Below are 16,032 nucleotides of genomic sequence, written 5' to 3' on the forward strand. Positions count from 1 at the left end.
AATTGCCCTCTTTGTGAGATTGCACAAAATCTAGAAATCATTTTATTTTAAGATCTGAAAATAAGGCTGCTTGTTTATACTGTTGTGGCTCTGTAAAATTTCCTTTTTCTAAGGATGTTTAGAATAGCTGAAAGTTTAAATTAAATTCTGCATTTATTCATCCATTTCATTTAGGAAAAGGTTTTCTGGTTTTCACATGCATCAGTGCAGCCGGGAGATCGCTCTTCAGGAGTTTTATTTTATCCAAGAAACTGATAAGAAAAGCATGTCCTACCCTACTCTCAACCCTTCACACTGGGGAAATGTGGAGTGGTAAAGAGAAGCGAGGGAGATGGAGGTTGAGTGGGTGAGGAGGAGGAGGAGGGTGAAGTGGGGAGGTAGCGGGAGACAAAATGGCCTACTTCTGCAGGAACACTCGGTTCACTCACTGTGTGTGGGTGTGAACGTGTCTGAATGAGTGATTGATAGACAGAGGGAGGAAGCACAAACCATAACACAAACTGCTGATCCAATGATGCATAAACAAAAGTAAAAAATACATTTAACTGGTCTTAAACTCAGTTCCAAAGTACCATTGGCTCTTAAATATACATCAGCAGATAAATTGATTCGTCGATAGACAGACAGGAAAATAACTAATTTTGATAACTGATTATATGTGCTACAGTTTTTCTCTGGTTCCAACTTCTCCAATGTGAAGATTTGATGCTTTCTCATATATGATCGTTAACGTAGTGTATTTGAGGTTTGCATTGTTGGTTGTAAAAAAAACAAGGAATTAGAATACTTCACCTTGAGCTGTGGGAAATTATATATACAGTTTATTTAGGCCTACCTGTATATTTTTCACAATATAATGACATTTTAGAAACTAATTCGATTTAATTGAGAAAATAATTGTTAGTTACTTAGTTGATAATGAGAATAATCATTAGTTGCAGCCCTAATCTTAAATAAGAAGGGTTAAATGTGCACAGCTAAGCCATTAATTAAGTGTTCTTGCTGCCTGAACAAAACGTGCTTGGGTTACATTTTTATTAGGGTGTTTGTGAAGTGGTCATAGGGTGTTGTTACATACAATCTCAATGCTCAGGGACCCTTGCTAGGGTGTCACTAGGTTGCCGTAGGTGATTGCTTTGGGTATATACCTAATTTTCGAGTGGCCATCATATATAATAAAAGGGTTAGCTCAAATCAAGCAATCTGATTGGTTCATAGCCATGATGTAATAACCACATAGAATGGCCATAATTTGATTTCTTTGCACAATAAGTATCACTCCACATCTGAGAAAAACAAACTGATAGCGGGTCCAACGGACGGCAGCCGTTCATCTGCACACGCTGGGTGGCAGTAGCTCAGTCTGTAGGGAGTTGGCTTGGGAACCGGAGGGTCGCTGGTTCAAGTCCCCGTTGGACCAAAGTATGGTGGTGGACTGGTAGCTGGAGAGGTGGCAGTTCACCTTCTGGGCACTGCCAAGATGCCCTTGAGTAAGGCACCAAACCCCCAACTGCCCAGAGAGCCTTTCCATGGGCAGCTCCCTCACTCTGACATCTCTCCATTAGTGCATGTATAGGTTCTGAGCATGTGTGTGTAATTCAGACCTGTGTATAATAACAGAGTGAAAACATTTGAATTTCCCCTTGTGGGATTAATAAATTATTATTATCATCCCTTTAAATGTATTCTATACCACGGCCTGTCGTGAGCTATTGCCTAATTAGATATTAGAAAGTAAGAACCTGCTGTAACGCTAACGCTACAGAGTGCATTGACTAATGCTGGTCACCTACTGTCACTCGACATAGTCTATACTAAAGTGTTAGCATAGAGGACTGTAGAAAAAAATGCTCTGTGAGAAAGACCACTGGTGATTTTGCTATCTTACTGGGTACATTTCCAAACTGGCAAATCTCCCACACACTCACTTTCTGTAAGAGCGAGATTCTTCCTGTGATGTGCGTGGCGAAGCGAGAATGAAGGAAAAAGAAGCACCGTCTGCTAGTTGATTTTATCATTGCACTGGTAAAGGCACCGTCCCACCTACGCTCTACCTGTGCTATTCAAAAGGGCTGGTGACTCATCGTTCCTGCCAGCAGCAAGAAACACTGACAAAGACTTTGTTGCGAACACAGAGAAATACAGGTGGCGACATCCTATTCATCCCATCTCCATTCATCTAGCCTGAAAATGAATGGCCACAAGAATGTTACTGCGACAGGGAAATCATTAGACAGCTTACAACCATCTCAGTTAGAGCATGAATCCCCAGTGACACAATGCTCACTGTTGGTATGAATTTGTTTTTGTTGAACTTTTATATTTGTGTATGTGTTTAATTTAACTTAATAACCCACCCACATCCGGCCCACGTACACTCCGCGGGGCCAGACAACCTTGGAGCCGCACCGTGTTTATCCTCCACAGCAGCCTGGTGGAAGTTAAAAGCGTTTGAGCAGCATCTTTCTAATATTCATGGAGTCAGGACTCCCTCATTTATTCACTGACGAGGACCGCAAATGAGATGTATCTTTATGTAACTGTTCTGCTGTATAATGCATGGAGGAAATGCAACTTCAAGCATCAGCTGAGAGCTTCTCTAATTAGGGCATTCATAAAGAGAATTCATATCTCCCGTCTCTATTCTCATCTCTTGTGGCCTGCGTCTACTGTATGTCCCACCCCTTCTCCCTTTCAGCTATCTTCTCCTCCCGTCAGCTATCGAATACCTCTGCTTATGTGAATAATGTGATGCTGTGTTGATGTCCACGGGGAAATTCCATCCCAACATTTACAAAAATCATCATAACCTTCCGATGTTACACATATGTCCAATCCTGTGTGTTCTGGGCATATTTAAAGGATGCATATTTAAAGGATGTATTACAATATTACCGTAACTTTGGGTTTTGGGTTCGGAAGGGCTCAGGAAATTTCGGAACGTCAAACACTTCATTTCCTGCATTCTGGTGAATTTTTCTGCAACAATTTATGCCTTTTCTGCATCAAGTTATGGTGCAAATGTCTTTATTTATGTAAAGGAAATTAACAACCCCTCCGAATAATCAAATTTGGCCTGTGAACTATTAAATTAAATCACTATGACATTTTGATACTATTTTATTTTATTGGTTGTATATATATAAATAATCATATATATTTTGATATATATATATATATATATATATATATATATATATATATATATATATATATATATATATAAAATTTGTTCTAGCTTCTTCTCTTCTCTGTGACAGTAAACTGAATATCTAATATATATGTTGTGGACAAAACAAGACATTTGAGGACGTCACCTTGGGCTTTTGGGAAAACACTGATCCACATTTTTCAAAATGTTCTGACATTTTAGAGACCAAAAAACTAATCCATTCATCCAGAAAAAAATCAACAGATGATTTGACAAAGAAAATAATTGTTAGTTGCAGCCCTGTTGTGAACATTTTCACTTTTGTATGAACTATTAGCAAACTACTTTCTTTGAATGAAAAAAAATCCATGTACAATGCTGTCTTTTAAACACAAGACTCCATCCCTGTCTTCCTTCTTTCTTCCAGGGGAAGGAGCTTTTATCCCAGAAGATCCCTGTGTGGCAGCAGGCGTGTGCCGAGCCCAACAAACTGCCAGATCGTGCCATGTTCCTGGCCCAGCAGATGAGCAGTGTAACTGGCACCATGGTTCCCGGTGGTCATCATCCAGGCATGTCCATCTCTGAGCCCATCCCTGGTGCTAAACCACTGCCGGTGCCTCCTGAGCTGGCGGCCCTCAGGGCAGGTGGAGGCATGGGACATCAGGTCGGTTCCTCTATTAAATCATCATTTAGTCCACCTTAGACCTGTGCACTTTGCAGTATTTATAGCCATTTTAAATGATAATATGTTGTTATAGAAACAAAGCCAAAGTATGTTATTCTTGGTCCACTGCAGTTGGCCGCTAAGTTTGTGTTGCGTTAGTGGATTTTTTATCTTTTTCTAGAGTGCTCCACCCACATTGGAACTTGACATAATGCATCTCCTAGCCCTAACATTAGCCTAAACCTGCTTCTGAGCTAAAAACCCAAAACTACGTTTTATCCTCCAAACAGCCCTCCAAAAAGTGAAGCCAAAATGCCAAAAATGTTACTCTCACGGTCTAAAACTGAGATTGGACCTCTCCAAAGACAGAAGCACAAATGCAAATGTGAGCGATGACCCTTAATAAGGACATGGGATGTGTCGAGGGGTTGTTGCTCCCGGATGTGGCTGCTGCATCATGAGAGCCCTCGACGCATCCTCAGAAAACTCTTGTGAATGCAAATGATCTCGTTAGCGAAGCATGCTAATTAGTTTCTTGCATAGAAGAAGCTTAAATTCCTTACATCCTCAGGCTCTTCTACACCCTGCCCCTCCTGCAGGCCTGCTTACTGAAAAAAACGGGGGGAAAAAAACTTGAAAGATTTTAATTTTAAAAAAACCGTGGTGCCAATGCTGTGGCGTTTTATGTCCTCAGAATAAACACACATTTTCAAACTCTCTGCGGTCTCCAAGTAGTCATTCCATATGTTTATCTCTAAAGAAACATATACTTTCATGTAGTCTTTTCATTAACCAGCATTTCCTGACCCCGATCCACCCTTCCACCTCTTGCATTGTTATTAACGAGCTGCCGGCTGTTACATAACATCTTTGGGTTACGTAAAGAGAGACCGATTTAGTGTTTTAATTGTATGTAAATGTCATCCTCTCGGCAGAGGCTGATGGACGGAGGGATGCCGGTGATGAATGGCACAGGCGGCGCTCACGGAGGGGAGGACTACCAGCAGTGGATGGAGGGCAAGGTGGCCCAGAGCAAGGCCTCACCGCAGACCCAGCGGCACGGAGGGGAGGGCTACTCAAACACCCTGCCTGTGCGCAAGGTCGCCCCGCCCAAGAGCAAGACCACACTGAGTAAGGAGGAGAGACGAGACATTTGGAAAGATGTAGGAAGCATAAGTGCCGGCAGCATTTAACCCTCTGATGTCTATGGGACGATGTTATCCTATCCTTTTAAATTCACCGTTTAAGGGTATCTGCATAGAAGTGATCCCCATGTGTTTCATATCAGAATGTTCAGATCAAACTCAGCTTTCTTTAAGTCAGGCCTAAATATGTCCTAGAGCAATGTGTGAAAAGAAGTTGATTTTTTTAGAAGGTGAAAACAAACCTTTACTCATGTGGACGAATTGTGTTTGTGCTCGAAATGAGTTTACCAAAGTCTTAAGCCCGAGACACACCAAGCTGATAATTGGCTATTGGACAGTGTGGCGAGGTCAGTGACTCAAGTCTGTTTGGTGTGTTCCGTGCCGTTGTCAGTCCGAGGGGCCGTCGGACTTCATTTTGGCTGATTTGACATGTATAATTGGGGGGCGGGCACTCAAATGACCCGTCTGATTGGTGGAGTGCTAACCCGGAAACGGGGAGCGGGATGAGCGTGACTAGAGTCTCTCAAAATCTGACGAAAATCTTTTAAATTGACCTTTGTCAATCTGAAATGAAGACAGATTCAGCAACTGCATTAAAATGTTCTCAGAAACACGTTTCGGTGAACTATTTTAGAACATGAGATCGTATTCTGAACGAACTGCCATGACAGTCTGACTTTGAATTTCCGGAGAAACCAGACCCACGTGAAGCGTTGGTCCAATCAGCTGCCGGTTTTCATTTTTGGCTGACAATACAGATTAGCGCCGCCTGCTGTTATGGAGACGTATTACGTCTCGTCTCTTTGGTGTGTTCTGAGGCACTTTTTGGACCAACTCGGGGAGACTGATCAGCCCGACAGGCTTTACTACCGAGGGTTGGCCGTCTGGTCGGTGTGTCTGCAGCTTTAGGCTCACAAAAGTAGTGTAATATATATAATTAAAATAGTAAATACATGTATGCTAAATGTCTAAAATAAAATATATACAGTATATATTTGACCCATTTCAAAAAAAATTTTTGGAGGGTTTCTCCAAGCAGTTTTGTAGTTAGCTTTAACTTGGCATTCAGTATGCTTTTTATCACAGCAAAAGGATTTCAGTGTATTTCTCAAAAAGTATCATTGCATCTCAAAGGTAAAAGCCACTAAAAGAGCAAATACAATACAAACTGCCTGGATGTCGCACACAACCTGTGCGGTTTTAATGAGAAACAGGCCGAAGCAAGCGGGAATATAACGAGGTGTGATGATTTAAAATGAGAAAGAGAGGTTATGAGTGAAAATAGATATGGGACAGGGACAGGTTTCACATTTGTAATTTCAGAAGAAACTGGAGTATATGGAGGTACAGTATTTACACAGCGTGCGTTCCACCAGTCACAGTGTTTATTAGAGAAATTGAGACTGATGATGGTCCGTCTTTCTCCTCCCGTTCTCTTCCCCAGCGGAGACTCGGACGCTGCCTCGGTCCAGCTCCATGGCAGCGGGGCTGGAGAGGAACGGGAGAACTCGAGTCCAGGCCATCTTCTCGCATGCAGCCGGCGACAACAGCACCCTGCTCAGCTTCTTTGAGGGCGATGTGATAACCCTGCTGGTCCCCGAGGCCCGTGATGGGTGGCACTACGGAGAGAATGAGAAGACGAGGATGTGAGTGCCACTTGTGTATTCAAAGAAAGATTTTGATTTGCCTTCTCTGAAGATTGTACAGTGTTCTGGTCCGATATTAGGTACATAAAAGTTGTCAATGAGCCCCAAAAGTTAACAAATTAGTTTTTTTATTTGCTAATATCTGCCTGCTCACCTCTTCCAGGCGTGGCTGGTTTCCCTTCTCCTACACGCGGGTGATCTCGGACAGCGACAGCAGCTCAATGAGGCAGCTTCGGGTACACAAGTAAGTTTTGTAGATTTCCTTTTTGTCCTAAAAATAAAAGTCCTTACTTCACTGAACATGAAGCAATTGCATGATGCATAATTGAACTGATATATTTGTTTTGTAGGCATATTTATCATTTTTGTGTTATTTTATTTGAGGTGAATATTGACATCTGATTTTGATGAATGACATTGATAGGCCCGAGAGCTTTTGAGTCGTAATGCCCTTCCAATGAAAACCGAAGATTAAATAACCAATTATGGAAAGCAACAGCCCACTGTTCCCCGCTGTTCCCCCCCACAGATCTCCTTATACTCCCGAATGGCTCGGGAGTAATTGCTGATATATATTTTTTTGATTTCTTTATTTAAAAGGGACAACACACATTAATCAGCATGAGTACAGAGTCCAACATGTAAATGTGCCAGATGTAGCCATACAGGCTGATTTTCATCTGCAGTCCCTAGCAGGTCAATGGCTTAAAACAACAGATACGCTACAACAATACAACTAATACAACAAAACAACACTTTACTTGAAGGTGTCTACTTAATCGTGACATGACACTGTCATAACTATGACATGACACTGTCATGAACGCGTCATAAACGTTATAAACAAGTCAAACGTTTAGGACTTCTGTCATTAAGTGTCATTCATTTTTTGTCACGAAAAGTTGACATTGTTTGGGTTGTCTTGATTATGACAACTTGACGTTAATCAAAGTGACGTTACCGGAAGTTGTCTTGGTCATAAGTTGACATTAAATTATTTTGGGATGTCTTTGTAATGACAATTTGACATTAACCAGGATGACATTACCAGAAGAGGTCTTTGTCATGACAACTTGACATTAAATTTCTTTGGAGTGTCCTTATTAAGACAATTTGATATTAAACAGGATGAAATTATGTCAAGTTGTCATGACAAAGACATCTTCTGGTAATGTCATCCCGGTTAATGTCAAGTTGTCATTACAAAGACATCCCAAACAAATGTAATGTCAACTTGCCATGACCAAGAGAGAACTTCTGGCAATGTCACTTTGATTAATGTCAAGCTGTCATAATGAAGACAACCCAAATAATGTCAACTTGTCATGACAAAAACCGATTGGCACTAAATGACAGAAGTCATAAACGTTAATGACTTGTTTATAAGGTCTACGACACGTTCACGACAGTGTCATCTCATAGTTATGACAGTGTCATGTCACGATTATGTCGATACCTTCAAGTAAAGTGTTACCCAACAAATACACATAAAACAAGACAGACATAGGCATAGACAAGTAAACATGACACAACCACTATTCCAGATTATGACAACTGGCAAGTTGATGGCATGAGGAAAAAACACAACATACACAGTAGATACAGGCAAAAGTGCATAGGCACACATTAGAACGCATCAACAACACATAAGCACACACAGACACACTACTAGAACGATAAAGACAAACACATTATTCTGTATTATGGCAGCATATTTGATTAGTCAATAACCAATGTTTTATGGATTTGGAGAAGGAGTTGATAGATATCCTTAGTTCTGTGGGTATGGTATTCCATGTACTAAGGGCTGCCCCAAAGGGAAAAAGCTGACTGTTTTTCTACAGTCGCCTCTTGTAGATGCTCTGGTGGATGAAAATGTTTACCAGGTTTTCTAATTGTCTGCCCACCTGTGTGTTTGCAGCCTCCACGGGAAGAGCAGCAGCACAGGCAACCTACTAGAGAGAGAAGACATGGCTCTGCCCGTCCCTGATTACGGCCTCCACTCCCGTATGGAGGCACAGAGCGCTGCCGCGCTGCATGGAAGACAACAACAACAACAACGCCCCTACAGTGTTGCGGTGCCAGGCTTCTCACAGGTGGGGGGGGGCACAAAAAAAACACACACACACACACACACACACTGGCATCAACCCACACGTGAGTTCGCACATGACACGTGAGCGGAGCTCAAAGTTTGATTGTAGACCTGAGATACACTACAGGAATAGCTTTGCTTTGACAGGCTGTCTCTTCCCTAACCGGCGATTACAGTAATCTTGTGCCAAAGCTCGACGAGAACGCCTTGCTACGTTAGCTTATATGGACGCAGAAATCCATTCTCCTTCGCTTCACATGTTCCTGTTTACGGAAGGTCGGCTGTTAGACGTGGCACAGCTCAGATTGGAGGAGTCCACCTCTCCGCCTGGCTGCCTCCCTCTCTGAGGAAAGTACTTCTGACAGTTGACAACGGAGTGAGCGTTTGCCCAGCTGACTGAAAGGAAGAGGAGGGAGAGAGGAGGCAGTCGTGTGATGTGGGAGCCGGGGGTAATTTTTCAAAAGGCAAAATCAGAAGTAGATTTATGCAACACTGAACCCTTCTCTATCCGCCCAGCTTCCCTCCTACGCCTCACCTGGAACATTAAACGTGGGCGACGCTTAATTGCACAACAGTCACGTAACAACTCAAACTGTTTCTTCCGCCTCACAGCATTTCGAGATGGAAACGTCTCTGCTGACATTTCTGAGAGCGGTGTTTTGTCGTCGGGGCTTGAAAGCGTCTGTAATGCTTTGGTCACCCAGTGAGCACTTATGTGATGATTTCTGGATGAGTAAACATTTGGTTAACAACGGGCTGAACTTGGTTGGAAAGTGACGGTGTTTGTTGAAGGTTACACACTGCTGTGGATCAAAAAACTGTGGACTTAAAAAAATTGTAATTTAAATGTTCTTTTAACAGACATTCAATGATATTTCGACATCCAAATCACCAAATAATGTGAGTTAATATTTACTGGGCAGACCAGACAATTGATAAGAGCAATGAGGTAATAACGCAGTATTAAATTCAAATAAACACAAGATCTTTTTATATTTTTTTCATTTGAATTATTATTCTAACAACTTCATAGAGTCATAGAGTTTATCAGACTTTATATCCAGCTAAGGCGGCTGTAGGAAGGGAGCCTCGGGGGAGTTACTGCTGAGCTTCAACCGTGTTTATTTGCCGCCATCTGCTGGCTGCTGTGGTCGTTGCAGCGTTCCAGTTCATCGCTTTCAGAACTATTTCTCATGTTGTTCACCAGCAAGGACCACACCGTCAACCGGATACGTTCAACCACTGAACCCTCGTGTTGTCTTCCCGTCAACCACGCTGCTTTTTGTCATTCTGGGTCAAAATGAAAACCTTTTTTTTTTTTTTTTTTTCCACTTTTGTGGCTTTTTTTTGACGTTTTGAAGCTTTTTGTCCCCCTAAGTTTTAAGTCACTTTTTCCGACGTCTTTGTCGATTTTTAGTTTTTTACGTTTTCTTTACGTTTTTGAAGCTTTTCTTGACTTTTTTCGTCACTTTTTCTGATGTCCCTGTCGTTTTTTTTTTTTTTTTTTTTTTGTTCTTGTTTTTTTCCACATTTTTGAAGCATTTTTGTCATTTTTTTTCAACCTTCTATCATTTCTTTTTTTCAAATGCTATAAAATCTAATAAAATATCCAAATGAATTGAAAATATTGAACTGATAATTCATTATACACTAAAGAACCTTTTTTTTTTGGACAATTTGATTGAAAGAAACCCAAATTTTTGATATAGAGACTTTTTGAAAATGGGTTAACTTTGACCCGAGGACAACAGGAGGGTTAATAATGACAGACGATTGGAATGCGATGCGCAAAGTCGCTTGAAAGTCGTCAGTTGACTGCGTTGAGGGGCGGAGGCTTTGGTAGGGAGTCAGCCACAGCACCCGGGCACCACAGACCCCTCTTAGGAGCTCAACCCTCTGAGGATGATAGACACACCGGCGCATCCAAACGATGTTTGACAAAACTGAAACTCAAAAAGCAATATTACAACATTTTATTTACTATTTTAATCATGTACTGTACAACCTAAAGACTTTGGCAAACTCATTTTAAGCACGGAAATAATTCGTATTACACATCAAGTTTGTTTTCAAAAGAAATTTGAGGAATTTCTAAAAACCAACACCAGCGTTTCAGCTTTAGTGCCAAATAATCTCTTTACACATTGCTCTAGAAAAATAATGTAATCACTGTACGGAAAGCTGAGTTTGTTCTGAACATTTTGATATGAAACATACGGGGATTAGTAATATGCAAATCACTTTAAAAAAGGTACATAGGTACAAAGAAGATGTGTGAAAATGCCCTTAAACCTCAGAGGGGAGTAGAAAAGAGAGGAACAGAAAGAGGTTGGGAGGGAGGGGTGCGGAACGCGAGAGGACAGGATTAGGCGGGTATTTATCGGGATACCGGAAGAGGCGTGTTTGAGTCGTGGCCCTGCTCCTGAAATGATGCCAGGTAGCTTCAAGTTGAGTAAATGGCGTGACTAAATGCCTCCTGTCTTTGTCTTTACAGCAAGGAGTTGAAGAGTACGAGCCCCGCTTCCCCACAAGGTAAGAACCCCTTGTTGCAGTAAATATAAATATATATATACTGTACACTGTATGTATTTCTTTTGATACAAAAATCTGATTAAATTCAGTTCCAGTTCAGTCAGTTCAAGCAGAATCTCACCCAAATGAAATATGGGGCTTCCACTTTGGTCGCACGCAATTGGAAGTGCTTGTGGGTGGGAAGCCAGTGAGGGATTGGGTCCTTCTTGTCCCGGCGCTGGGATCTTCCAAACACCTCTCTGAATGAGCTGACTGAACGAGAACGGGCTTGAAACCGTGTTGAAAACGGCTGAAAGTGGAGAGGTAAAGAGAAAGTGGGATCGGGCCGCTCTGTGGCGCGTAGCCTAAAGTCCAGACCCGCAGACACACAACCAGCAGAACACACAGCTGAACACACCGCATTTTAGTTTGGTGGTGTTTTCTTTGTGCTCCTTTTGTGTTATCATTCTGTTCTGCTTGCACTTGTTTCATAGGATACAATAAGTGACAATATCATGTAGTGTTTATACGGCATATTGGTAGAAGACGGGCTTTGTGATTGGTCGGCTATGAATGTTGAGAGGTCAACCTACATAGGACCATTAGAAATAATATGTTTTTTAATGGTAGAAATAGATTAAATTATAAGGCATGTTATTGGTTAACTTTGTTTCTATTGTACGCTTTCGTTGATTTAAGTTTTTTTGGGTTTTTTTTATTCAAGTTTTCTTTTTGGTTGATTAAGGTTTTAATTAGTTTTTTTGTTCATTAATATAAAACACTCGTGCTTTGAGCTCCCAGCTCCTCCCAATGCCCCCCCCCCATGCACCATGCAGCTCCAGTAGTGCTTCCACCTGCTCACTGCACCCACCCAATCCCTAACAAGCTCACCTTGCTTCAAACCCTTCTCATTCACGGTTCATTTGATTCAAACCAACCAAGTTACAGGTCGGGTCGGGTCGAGCTTTTAGAGCGTGGGGGGGGATGTTTGGTTTCTCGTGTTGGCGGGGTCAGGTGACGTGGTCTCTGCCTCTCCATGTGTCCTGCTTGTGTTTGCTGCTGTTTCTCCTGAGCCAGCCCACCTGGAAGCCTCTCCCTCTCTTTGTCCACAGTTCCACAGAGGGCAAATTGATTTCGACAGTGTGAGGACAGACAGACAAACAGGCACAGACTCAGCCAGACGATGCAATAGGACAGGCACCTTGCTGCCCCCCCCTCAACCAACCCCTTCCCTCACCCTTACCCCTCCTCTCCTGCCTCCCTGCCTCCCACTTACAGCAATAAACTCTCCCTGAGCCAATCAATGCAAGGAAGATGCTTTGGTCTGTATCTTTCCCTCCCTCTGATCTCCCTCTTTCCTCCCCCAATCCCCCCCCATGCTGTCTAACTATCCGGTTGCCTCACCGACTACTGACTCCTTGCGATGCCTCGGTGCCGTGCCGCGCCAAACCAGAACAAAACAGACTCTGTGCCATCCAAATATTGAAAATCAATGTGATGGACATTTTTCTCTGAGGAAAATGCATCTCTTGCTTGTCTTTCATGCATGTACATTTCTTTTACATATCGCTGGGGATTCTATTTCCCCACCAAAGGGAACCAGATTCTCACAAATGTCAGTGCTCTCCATCAGAATGACAATGTAAAGGATATGTAAATCAGGGTGTGTGAAATGAATAATGTTGATCCCAAAGAGGATTTCAATGTTAAAAAAAAATAATAATAAAAAAAAAAAACGGCATTACAATCAATATATTTACTGGGTCTTTCAGTATTCAATAATCATTTTACCTTGTCATGCTGTGAGGTTTTGTATTCCTCTGAGATAAGAGGCCATGTATCACGAATAGTGAACAGCTAATATCAATGTTTTAACTTAAGAGTGGAGACAATGTGACTGGAATGTTGACTGTACATACATAAATGTGCCATACAGAAGTGCTTGTCATAAAGTATCTAGAATCAGTTCATTCAACAACAAAAAAACGCACCTTATTGAAAAATAATCGTCTATATTTCTGACTTTCTGTAAACAAACTTACTGTAATAACGTTTCCAGTATCAGCCTTTGGACTTGTTCTCCACCATCTTATGGAGGGACGCTGTGCTCTGACACACAAACCCAGGTGCTCGGGGGTCCTTTGGCTATTTATTGTGCGGTGTGAATATCATACCAAGGCTGAATGGGGTCAACTCTCCCTCGTCTCTGAGCAACATGCGAGGCTCCGAGTTTGGTTCGGAAAAATTGCGACGTTTTTCTTAAACAAAAATGCTGACCATTTGCTAGCTTCTCAAATGTGAAGGTGTACTGCTACAAAAAAGAAAAAGCAATGAGAAAGCAATTTAGAAGACTTTGGTATTTGGACATGTTTTTACATTTCGCAGAAAAGAAAAAAATTAATAGGCTGATAAATTCATTACATTTCTAATAGTTGCTGCCTTAGCTAGGTTACCCATCGTTCATGCAGAAAAGAAAAGACAACTGGAACTGTTTGGCTTGAAGCACATGATCTCCAAACACGTTTTTTTGTTTTGTTTTTGCAACCATTTTTAAAGAAACAATATGTACATATTATAGTGCCTCTTACTGTGGATTAAATTACTAATGTGAATAATATATTTTTATGGCAACTTAAAGCTATTGTGCGTAGCTTCTGTCTCCCCCCATGAGGAATTCATTATCTAAGTAATGACAACACTGTCGGAGCGTCCACATGATACAAGCCTTTCGTGACCGCGCTGCTAGTAGCCAAGGAGGACACGGAGGATTAAAACACATGATGGACTCTTCAGAAGAGTTCATTATCTTCACTCGAGTTTCTGTGCGGGAAAGTCGCCGGACGCCACAATCTTCTGAACATAGTCACACTGCGATAAACGGAGTTGTGTGGAGCTGATGGTCTTAATTAGCTTTGGAGCAACTCATTTGGCAACGGCTTGAATGTAACGGACGTTCATTAATATCACGAAGTTACGCACTGAAGCTTTAACACTTCAAATTTTCAGTAGCAAATATGCTGATGAACTTCTGGATCCAGAGATTCAAATGAGGCATCAGCAGCTGAAACGGGGTCTCTGTGAAGGGCCCGTATTGATGGCACTGCCTCTCTGCAGCCTTGATGGGGAGGGGAGTTCATTTGATGTTGAAACCTCATTCAGCCTTCATGTACTGTTGCCTTTTCCAATTTAAAGGCTTGATTTTTTAAAAACTCCCAGTGATTGAAAACACCATGTTTTGAAGATTAAAGAAGTGTTTGTCTGATTCTCTCTGTGCTAAATAAAGACGCTGGTCTGCCTGTCTGTACGTCGGTCCAGTTAGTGCCTGTCTTTACTAACCACTGTCCCCCTGTTGGCAACTAGCAGAGTGGAGTTGATCTTCCTCATATTGTTGGCTTCTCAATCTTTTTTTTTTTTTTTTTTTTTTTTTTTTTTAAAAATAATCTCATCCAAAGAGTGAAGGTGAAAATGTAGACTCTGCACCTCTCCTATGCCTCCTATTCTGCAGAAATGTCTGTCTTTACCAAATATTGAATGTGGTCAAGTCTTGAAATAGTTTATTCTTTTCTCCAAATTAGTGAAAAAGTGAGGAAGAAACTTTCACTTGTTGCCAACAATTGATAAGGTTTTCTCGTACCAAGTCTCACTTCCCTGATCAGCTGCATTCTGCGTTGTAGTTTTCACTTCTTTTCAGTGGAACAATTCAAGATGGACATTTTTGCATTGTAGAAATGTTTCTCTTGCTTCACACTGTATGTCTGCATTTAGCTTTCCTCTGTTTGTCTGTTACCTAACACTCGTCTTCCCCCTCAGCTTTGCCAACCCCCTTTTTTTCCATCTCTGTCTTGATACATTTAGAGACAAAAGTCCAGTGCAAACGACTGGAAGCTGCCAGTGTTTCTTCTTTCTCCACTAAAATAAGCCCAAGGTATGACTGCCATCGCTGCAGAGATAGCACACCAACCACCTGTGACCAAATAAGTCCTACATCAACTGATGTGATGTGATTTTATTTTTTGAGGAGTTTTGTTGTAAAATAATAAAAAAAAAAACTACATATATTGTACAGAGGATTTATGCTCATGCATGCTTTGGGGGCACCAAAAAGTTTAACATTGATGACCTCAAATGTATGGTGAATTTCTACTCTAAAAATATGAAATAAATTAATTCAGCTGAACATTTTTGGTTGTTTCTGTTCATTTTGTTTTTTCTTTCTTCTTTCTTTCAAATGGGTTTTCATTGCTTCTTTTATAGCTTGTCAAACTAAAATAAATGTTCACTAATCTACAGTAGTGCATTAATAAAGCAGCTTAACCAGAGTTTTGTTCCAAAAAGGTTTTGTTTGCACCATCGTTCTCATAGTTAGCTGGTGATCATCCTCTTGCTTTTAGTGCATTAATCAGAGGCTCTTCTTGCACATTTGGTGTCACTTCTCATCCTAATATTTCTGGAACTCAGTTGGTTCCCATCATAACCTTCCACCGGCCATGTTGCATGGACAGTCTGTGTTTAGTGCAAAGTAGTAGTTACGCTGCATCCTAAGTTCCCTGACCTGCCAATGCCATACACCCACTGGCCTGCTCTTCCTGCTGCAAAGGTACCTTTTTCAACTCGTGTGTGTGTGTGTGTGTGTGTGTGTGTGTGTGTGTGTGTGTGTGTGTGTGTGTGTGTGTGTGTGTGTGTGTGTGTGTGTGTGTGTGTGTGTGTGTGTGTGTGTGTGTGTGTGTGTGTGTGTGTGTGTGTGTGTGTGTGTGTGTGTGTGTGTGTGTGTGTGTGTGTGTGTGTGTGTGTGTGTGTGTACGTTATAGTGCCAGTGTCTG

General features: G+C 41.6%; 1 protein-coding gene across 4 annotated transcripts in view; it reads left to right on the forward strand.

Annotated features, from left to right (window-relative positions):
* The window catches only part of baiap2b (BAR/IMD domain containing adaptor protein 2b), a 97,939-nt gene extending 83,998 nt beyond the window's left edge, over nucleotides 1-13,941 (forward strand). For all 4 annotated transcript variants that reach the window (XM_028567576.1, XM_028567578.1, XM_028567575.1 and 1 more), the window contains 7 exons: nucleotides 3,579-3,815; nucleotides 4,751-4,946; nucleotides 6,405-6,606; nucleotides 6,770-6,850; nucleotides 8,528-8,702; nucleotides 11,196-11,233; nucleotides 12,325-13,941. In XM_028567576.1, coding sequence (XP_028423377.1) covers nucleotides 3,579-3,815; nucleotides 4,751-4,946; nucleotides 6,405-6,606; nucleotides 6,770-6,850; nucleotides 8,528-8,702; nucleotides 11,196-11,233; nucleotides 12,325-12,358 — 963 coding nt within the window. In that variant the 3' untranslated portion in view covers nucleotides 12,359-13,941. The remainder of the gene's footprint in view (nucleotides 1-3,578; nucleotides 3,816-4,750; nucleotides 4,947-6,404; nucleotides 6,607-6,769; nucleotides 6,851-8,527; nucleotides 8,703-11,195; nucleotides 11,234-12,324) is intronic.
* The last annotated feature ends 2,091 nt before the right edge of the window (nucleotides 13,942-16,032 follow it).

The sequence above is a fragment of the Perca flavescens genome, chromosome 21, assembly GCF_004354835.1.
Source record: "Perca flavescens isolate YP-PL-M2 chromosome 21, PFLA_1.0, whole genome shotgun sequence".
Lineage (NCBI taxonomy): Eukaryota > Metazoa > Chordata > Actinopteri > Perciformes > Percidae > Perca > Perca flavescens.